This window comes from Limulus polyphemus, unplaced genomic scaffold (assembly GCF_000517525.1).
Source record: "Limulus polyphemus unplaced genomic scaffold, Limulus_polyphemus-2.1.2 Scaffold3152, whole genome shotgun sequence".
Classification (NCBI taxonomy): domain Eukaryota; kingdom Metazoa; phylum Arthropoda; class Merostomata; order Xiphosura; family Limulidae; genus Limulus; species Limulus polyphemus.
This window is the reverse complement of record NW_013668762.1, coordinates 36,710-45,953: the sequence shown is the minus strand read 5'-3', so window position 1 is coordinate 45,953 and position 9,244 is coordinate 36,710. Positions and strand designations below refer to the sequence as shown.

General features: G+C 36.4%; 1 protein-coding gene across 1 annotated transcript in view; it reads right to left on the bottom strand.

Moving 5' to 3' along the window:
• The window catches only part of LOC106468758 (chordin-like), an 84,651-nt gene extending 77,672 nt beyond the window's left edge, over positions 1–6,979 (bottom strand). The window contains exon 1 of the mRNA XM_022397121.1: positions 6,087–6,979. Within this exon, the coding sequence (XP_022252829.1) occupies positions 6,087–6,225 (139 nt within the window). The 5' untranslated portion in view covers positions 6,226–6,979. The remainder of the gene's footprint in view (positions 1–6,086) is intronic.
• Between the last annotated feature and the right edge of the window lie 2,265 nt (positions 6,980–9,244).

Genomic DNA, 9,244 nt, shown 5'->3' with positions numbered 1-9,244 from the left:
CCCCTCTCTCTCTCTCTCTCTGAGAGATGGTCAACGTACTGGTTCCTTGCTGTAGCACAAAACATTTAACGTACTGGTTCATTGCTGTGGCACAAACCTCATTTTGTGAGATGGTCAACGTACTGGTTTTTTACGTTAGTTATTTCCAGGATAAAAAGTCATACTACAAAGTACTGAAAGAAGTAACTTAGACATTTTGTATGATGAGAAAACAACCATGCACTCCAGAAAAAGGTTCTATTAATTTCAACCAACGTTTCGTTTCTACAACTCACACTGCCAGACTCATAATTGTGAAACGAAACCTCGAGTGAAGTAAATATCTTGTTACTGGGGTTTAAGGTAAATTTTTCCATCATATAAAAACAAAAATTTCCAGTAAGACCTTATTATCTTTTGTGTGGGAAAAACTGAAAATAAATAAAAAAAAAGATTATACATATTTAGAAATCATTTTTAAATTAGCATACTATCTATTTTTGGCATGATTAAAAAGATCATTACGCACATTTTGTTGTTGCCTTGCTTTCAAACATCCAAGGTCACCCATACAGCCCCCCTCATACTTATCCAATATCTTATGATTAATATCAGTATTCGGTGTGCACGTGTTATATTTGTGTTTGTTTTCTCGCTTAAATACACTGTTCCACATCGTATCAGTTTATTAGTTTCTAACTATTCATTGGTGTTATAAGTATACATTTTTGATTGTGTAGAATATAAAAAAAAGTAGACTCATTAATACAGTGCTAAGGTACGCTACTTAATGTAATATCTTTCTTATTCTACACCTGCAGTTAAAATTGGAAAAAAGAGTCCCCACCCACCCCCGATAGCTCAGCGGAAAGTCTGAGGGCTCTTCACGCTAAAAATCGGGGTCGATACCTTCGGTTGGCAGAGTACGGATAGCCCATTGTGCAGTTTTGTGATTACTACCAAACATTAGAAAAGAAATCCACTTCTACATAGATATTCATTTTCAGCTGTAACCGGAAACCCGTTTAAGCCTCTTTGCCCAAGTACATTTGCTACCCGATTATATTTTTTTTAACCTTTGATCTTCCGTTACCAGAAAGATCATTAAACTGTATTAGCAGTAAATTAACCGAGAACAAAGCAAGCACGGTTTAAGCTGTTTTTTTTTAATTATTTTGTAAGGGAATACTTGATTTGAAATATAGGTGGCGTGACTCTTATCAATGATATTTAAAAATATTTAAAACTTTGTACGTCTCTCTTGATTTATGCATTATTGTTGTTGTTGTTGTTTTTTTTTTACAATTTTGAGACATTATTTTAACGATAGCCGATCTGAAAGAGGACGTTTTTAGCATACATATACACACATTTAAATATACTTGTTCACACAATCTCCCCAGGTGGCCCTTCGCTATCGTTAAGCCGTTTTTCGTATACCGTTTAGAACGGCATAAAAACAACAAAATGTAATTAATTTAAATCTTACGCTGACTGTTGGTTGTATATAAAAATTATCATTCGTGGACCACCCTGCCCAGAAAGTTTACACTTTAAAGAACGGCTGTTTGTGCTTATTTTGGAACAGCATAAATATCACGTCAATACAAACAAAAAAGTAACAGTTCTGCTAAACATGTCTGAACAAGAAAACAGTTTTTAGATCCGTTTGTGTCAAACTATTTGTACAATCTCGAAAGTTGTAGTAGCTGGCAAACAAGTTATTAGCTGTGTACATTAACAAAAGGGGTACCGAGTGACAAGTGAGGTGGAGTTTTGCTTGTCAGCATCTTGATATATGACGTTCAGCGACCCCTGGAGGTGGAGATCAGCAGCATTCATGCATTACACGACGTTACATACTTCAGCAGTATTAAAGTGTGCAAAGAGCTAATTTATTTATGACACAGCTATGAATGTGTGTTGTTATTACAACTTTGTTACATCTGAGAACATAGTCAAATCTCAATCCAGTCACGTTTCTTCCATTACTGATAAACACACAGTAAATTAACCGAGAATGGAAGAAAGTCTGTTTGAATCTGAAATAAATACTTTTAATATTTTAACACGATTCTCACCACCAGGGGTTTCTGTGCGTCACAGGAACGCGAAGCTCTAAGCCAGTTAACCTTAGGCTTACCATCCATACCATCGACTTTTTTAAAAACTTATTTTTTACTAAGCTATTTAATTCAAATTGTTTGTGAGACATAGCCTTGTTGATTGCTTCCAATGGCTCAGTGGTAAGTCTTCAGGCTTATAACATTAAAAACCGGGTTTAGATGCCCCTTGTGGGCATAGCACAGATAGCCCATTGTGTAGCTTGGTGATAAATAACAAACAAGTTTGTTGTTTAAAGGGTTCTTAATCAAATAAAATGCGAGCTATACAAAAACTATATAAACTATATATATTTTAAATCACACATTCTATAAGTGATTTCACTTAGTTATATTATATATAGCGAGTGTTTTTAAAGGAAAAATGATTCAATAAATGAACCCAATCTGTTATTACAACTTTGTTACATCTGAAAACATAGCCAAAACTCAATCCAATCACGCTTCTTTCTTTCATTACTCTAGCCCCCCCCCCCCCCAGTGGCACAGCGGTATGTCTGTGGACTTACACTGCTAGAAACCGGGTTTCGATACCCGTGGTGGGCATAGCACAGATAGCCCTTTGTGTAGCTTTTTATTTTGTTTATTTTTTTAGTACTAGTGGATGTATGGAAAGATCAGACTGCGAGTCAAGAGTAAAGGTCGTTAAGAGAAAACTATTCTGAATGTTTGAAGTGTTTTGTGATTTAACTGAATAGTTTGGAAAACTATTCTGAATGTTTGAAGTGTTTTGTGATTTAATTGAATAGTTTGGAAAACTATTCTGAATGTTTGAAGTGTTTTGTGATTTAACTGAATAGTTTGGAAAACTATTCTGAATGTTTGAAGTGTTTTGTGATTTAATTGAATAGTTTGGAAAACTATTCTGAATGTTTGAAGTGTTTTGTGATTTAATTGAATAGTTTGGAAAACTATTCTGAATGTTTGAAGTGTTTTGTGATTTAATTGAATAGTTTGGAAACTATTCTGAATGTTTGAAGTGTTTTGTGATTTAATTGAATAGTTTGGAAAACTATTCTGAATGTTTGAAGTGTTTAGCGAATTAATTGAATAGTTTGGAAAACTATTCTGAATGTTTAAAGTGTTTAGCGAATTAATTGAATAGTTTGGAAAACTATTCTGAATGTTTGAAGTGTTTAGCGAATTAATTGAATAGTTTGGAAAACTATTCTGAATGTTTGAAGTGTTTAGCGATTTAATTGAATAGTTTGGAAAACTATTCTGAATGTTTGAAGTGTTTTGCGTTGTAACTGAATAGTTTTATCCTGCTTTAAATGTACAGACAAAATTCAGCGTCAAACGAGTGGATGTTATGAGAAGCTGTACAAGGAAATGTGGATTGCGAAAAATGACAAGTGTAGTGGTTATAAGTCGTTATAAATACGTCGTAGCGACCTCTATTGGTGAGGCTTAAAATCATTTTGAAGGCTAAATACCTAATAGTGACAGTTGCACAATCTAAGACCATCTGTATATCTAATGTTAGAACAGAACAGTGAATGTTGCTGACAGTAAACTATGCAGTAACATCCATTCCACTGTCTCATCATTTCAGACTGTCTTTTTTACTAATATATATATATATATATATGTATATGTACAAAAAAAAAACAAGTAATTTAGTAAAGAAAGCCCAAGGAAGTACCTTTCTATACTTTTTTTTTTATCTTGTGAAAGTCGTTCTACTAGTTCTGGCAGGATGAATGAGTCACAGACGTGAAATAGACCTTCTAGTTGTAGCCATCAGTCTGGTAGAGCGTGCCGACAGCACGTGCTATGCCCGAACCATTGGCAAAAATTGAAAACGTACGGAGTGTCCAAACAAAACATAGAAAAAAATGAAGTGAATGTATTTTTTTTTTTGTTTTACTTAACATTTTTTTTTTTCTACTAATTTTATTTGCTGAAATCCAAATTTTGATTCACTGTTTTCTCCGATAATGGTTCTTCACGAGTTCCGTGTCGCTGAAAATCACATTCGGAAACCTACGATCTGACCGTATCACCAAAATCTGACGTCCACTGGAAGCCAGTCACAGATCGAAGTTTAATTAATAAGAATTATTCTAATGGAAATCTGATGGTTATTCGATAATGATCGAAGTTTTATCGTGTTACTTTGGAAGACCGTCAAAGTAACCACTGAACGTTTGCGAGTTTATACAAAACACTGAACTTACGCCAACAAACGAGTCTGCGAAGACAAAATACGAAGCCCGAGAAATTTGTAATATTAATCACGTGACATTTGAAATATCAAAATATTTCATTTGAGGTGGGGGAGAACTTATTTGAATAGAAATATTTCAAAATTCAACCTTTTTTTTTAAAAAAAACATTTTGAAACTGTATTTTTCTAATTAGCTTATCTTTTGGGGAGAATTAAAGACTCCAAATTATCGAACGTTGTCCAAGTTATGAAATTTGAATCAGGGATGTTTCCAATTTTTTTTTGGGGGGATCAAATTTGCAAAACGGGGTTATTAAGGTTATTTAAATAATTTATTTAATAAAAATAACTACATAAATCCTTTCTACTGTTCATACTTTTTGTTAAAGAATATGTGTAAATATTCACGTACATAGTACGTTTCGTTCGTTTCGATATTTCCCCAAAGCTACACGATATTTACTTCGAACCTTCCTAATTTTGAAACGATAAAACTATAGCGAAGACAGCTAGTGAACGCCACCCACCGCCAACTCTTGGGTTATTCTAGTCGAACAGTGAGATATGACAATCTGTCTTATAACGTACCCACGGCTTCTAAAGCGCGGGGCACGATTTTTCTTTAGTGGTAACGAGATTCGAACTTGGAGCCTTCGGATCCACAGTTCGGCATGTTAACCACTTGTCCATGAAAAGCCATAAATGTTGTAGTTAACCATTTGTCCATGAAAAGCCATAAATGTTGTAGAACTAGAAGTAAGGACGTAAGTCATATGCAACAGTGTAAATTACTTGTACCTGATGATGACAAAACCTTGTCGAAAAGTTTTTCTTCATTACCCATTCAAGCCGTCTCCAGCCATTATCAACCATCTTTAACCTATGCGTTTCTCATAAAAATAAAAAGAAATCAACTAAACTTCAACATGCTTTTATTACACGACTATCACTCGGTGAGACTGCGGCAAGCCTACGGAAATTACAACGCTAAAATCAGGGGTTCGATTCCCCGCGGAAGACACAGCAGCTAGCCCAATGTGGTTTTGACAAAACAAACAAGAATTACACGACTACTGATCGGACAGTCTGAAGGTATGTGGCTCGTAAAAAAAAATAAAAATAATAACCAACAAAAATAAATTAAATATATATACAGTTTATATAATATAAACACCAAACTGCTTAACCCTAATTTAATAATAAAAAAAAAGAGGTAAGCAAATGAAGCCAGTTGTAAGTTTTGATGTCACAGAGCGAGACTGAACTAGAAGAAGATAGCTGTAAATACACGTGCACGTTTTTATCTGGTAGTGGCACACAGTGATAACGTCTACTTTCGTTATCACAAGAGACAAACTCGGCGTATTTTTTGGTTCAAGTCACTCTACCCCGTGTTCTTACCTACCTCGCAGATCAACACTCAAACACCTGACGCTGGTAACTCAGCGAAGCAGCTTGCACAAACATCAAATACAAACAAAGAACAATATTTCTAATGACTTCCAACAACAAACAGACTATTAGTTTCAAGTTACGTAGATGTTTTTTTTCCGTTGTGTTGATGACAGCCATCGGAGGCTGGATTATATCTCACTACAGAGTAGTGGATTGCAGAAATGTTCATGTTCTAAAGAAAATATGTTACTAAAATTAATATTTCTTTTTTTTAGATTAATAGGCTAAAATGAGACATAAATTCTTAGCCTTATGTTAATTTCTTTATTTTTGTGGGCCGCGTTGAATAAAGTTTGGAGCAGAGACATCTTATTTGTAAAAAAAAAAGAAAAGGAGAGAAAAACAACGCTTGTACTTACGCGTCTGTCTAGATATTTGCCGCTGTGATTCCTGCTCCTTTAGCGGCGATTTCAGACCTCCACTATCGGCGGCCACGGTCCTGGAAAAGACAGCGGTCACCAACAGCCTCCACACCAGTGTTCTCGTCCAACTCGCCATCAGTACTTACTGTAACCGGTAACCCTCGCCGAAATGTGATACCCGGGCACGAGCGCTTCTCGCGCGCGGAGCACGAGGACTGGGGGGTGTGGTATGTAAGGGAAAAAGGAGTCCAATGACCCGCGAGTCTAGTCAGACACACACACTGAGAATGAGATTTTGCAGCTGGTATTATAACGGAATACAGGCTTGATGAGCTCGGTATAAAAACGGTGGACCCGATGAACTATGGTGTTGACGTTGTCTTGAATGAGTCGTAGCTCTTCCTTATGACGGGTCTCGCAGTACGGAATGCTTTCTTTTATACCACGATACTGTTCTGTGACTTTCGAACCCGCCAGCGTCCACTTAAAAGATGTCACCTGCGTCCAGTAGAATCTCTAAGGGGGGTCTTCAATTTCCCACCTGTGAGATGAAACGCACGTGCGGCCGACACACCCCCTGTGATTGAGCACACAATGCTGCAGACAGCTGCAGCGAAAAGGTCACAATTCGCGTTGGGAAACTATAGAGATTCTTAACTAAAACGGTAGAAAAGGCTTAACATATATTGTTCGAATTTGCGATCCATTCAGGACTGAGAAATTATCCACGCTCTTCTGTATGACACGATGTCAAACGCTGGTGATCGTTACGTGATGCAGGACGCTTAGCTAGGCCTTTGAATGAAATCGTGGCTACACCGCGATCGTATTATGAACAGAAAGCGCGCGACATGACGTCATCATACAGGGTGAACCACGTAAGTATCGTATCTACTAGAACCGGTCCGTAGCTGTTGTTCACGAGGCGAGCTAGGAGTAGACGTTCACCCTTCGCCGAAACTGAAGTCGGGGAAAGTTTAACATACGACGACGTTCTGATGTTGCTACATCAGTTGACTCAAGTGTAAGCTTTCCAAAATCATAGTGGAGCCAAGCACGGTTACAATTGAGTCTCTTCCACAGTGGTTGCTTACAAGTTGTGTAGACGTACTAGTCAATTTCACCCAACGTGAACACACTTGTTATTGTCGTTTTTCTTTCTTCATCTATTTCATCCTCACTTTCGTTAAAATTACCAGTTTTATTAGTTTTTATTTAATTAATGAAATAGTTTATGAAACGGTACTGACATAATATGAACAACATAAACACGTTGGTCATCTTAGGACAACGACAACAAAACTTGCAACGTACAAATATTATTTTAGAATAACATGTCAAAAGCAACAACGTATTGATAACCCAGAACATGAACGTTAAAATGGGTTGTTTGTGTTTCTACAAACAAAAGATATAACTACTAAAACAAGGTTTATAGAATCCGTAAAATTTCCTCACAAAATATTTCACCAAAACACATTAGTGAAGTGTTTGTGGCTCAGACTGGAGGCTTATAATGCTAAAAAGCGGTTTTCGATACCCGTCGTGGGTACAGTTCGGATAGTCCATTGTGTAGGTTTTCGCTTCACAACAAACAAACAAATCACCATAAAACGCCCCCCTCCCCGTGGCTCAGCGGTAAGACTGAAGGCTTATAACGCTAAAAAGCGGGTTTTGATACCCGTGGTGGGAAAAGTTCGGATAGTCCATTGTGTAGGTTTGCGCTTAACAACAAACAAACAACTCACCGTGAAACGATTTCAAAAAGCAAGTACAGGACCACTGTATTTCCTTTTTTTTTTTTACTTAGGCAAAACGTCGTAGTCAAATTAATTTATTGCACAAAAATACACTAAATTTACACAATACTAGGTCTGAGATCGTGCATCTTAATCAACGTCTTGGCCTTGTACCCTATTTGATATAGATCAGAGATGCAGTTTGTTTGTAATTAATGGGCTATCTGTGCTCTGCCCACCACGGGTATCGAAACCCGGATTCTAGCGTCCGCAGACATACCGCTGTGCAACTGGGGGAGGGGCAGAAGTTTATTTCACCAATGGGAATCGAACATAAAGATTTTTTTTTTTTCGTTTTTCACCAGGATAAGCTGTTGACTTTTTTTTCAACTGGATAGCGTTTATTTCTAGAAAAGTCTTAATGGTGGCACTATGTATTTTATTAAATTAAAGAACCAAGCAGTCTGCGATCTTCATGGAAACGAAATGGAATATCGTGGAAAATGTGGACTTTTATTTTTTTTCATTAAGCATGAAGGAAGTGACGTAGGTGTTTTATCAATAGCAGGACTATGGTAATATGTCTTTTTTTTATCATTAAACATCAGGAAAAGACGTAGGTGTTCTGTCGATAATATGTGCAGTTCACTGTATTATAAACAACGACGAGATCTTCTGTATTTTTTTCTACGTCGAAAACACACAGTTCCTTAACACAACAGACGTAGTTTTTAATAACAGGTTAAAGTGAAACCGCCTATCTATTTGCCCTTTGTAATTCGAGAACAATATTATCAAACTTGTTACAATGGCACAATTTCAAGAGATGAACTATAAATAGATCTTGGAGTCTTTTTTTTTTTCACAGTAACCCTATGTTTTATTTAATTAACTGGGGCCCTTGCAATACAATTGACTAGAAACAATGCTTAATTTGTGGCGGAACTCTCGATTTGGAAGGTATTATGAATTTTTTTTACTTAAAAGTGGAAACAATATAGTTAATTTTATGACAGCCCCCCTTCCCAAATAATAGATTCAATAGCTTTGATAGATTGTTTGGGCATTCTCGTCATGAAGAAACTTAGTCGAATGGACGACAACTGCCTGTTGTAAAAACAGAAGTGTCGAGGACGATATTTCGAAAGTGTTCCGCCTTTCGTCTTCAGACTATCGAAAACGTCGTCCGCTACACTTGTGTCTCTACAAGAGGCAGTTGTCGTCCATTCAGTTAAGTTTCATCGGATCCAATAATGTTCAAGCTGTCATCTTCCAAAATTAAAAACATCGTTCAGGGGGGGATCAAAAATGAATAAGTATGCTAAAAGTGTATTTATAAATTGATTTTTGGGCCCGATAATAATAATAATACACCCCTCACTTTTTATTAGATATATATATATATATATATATATA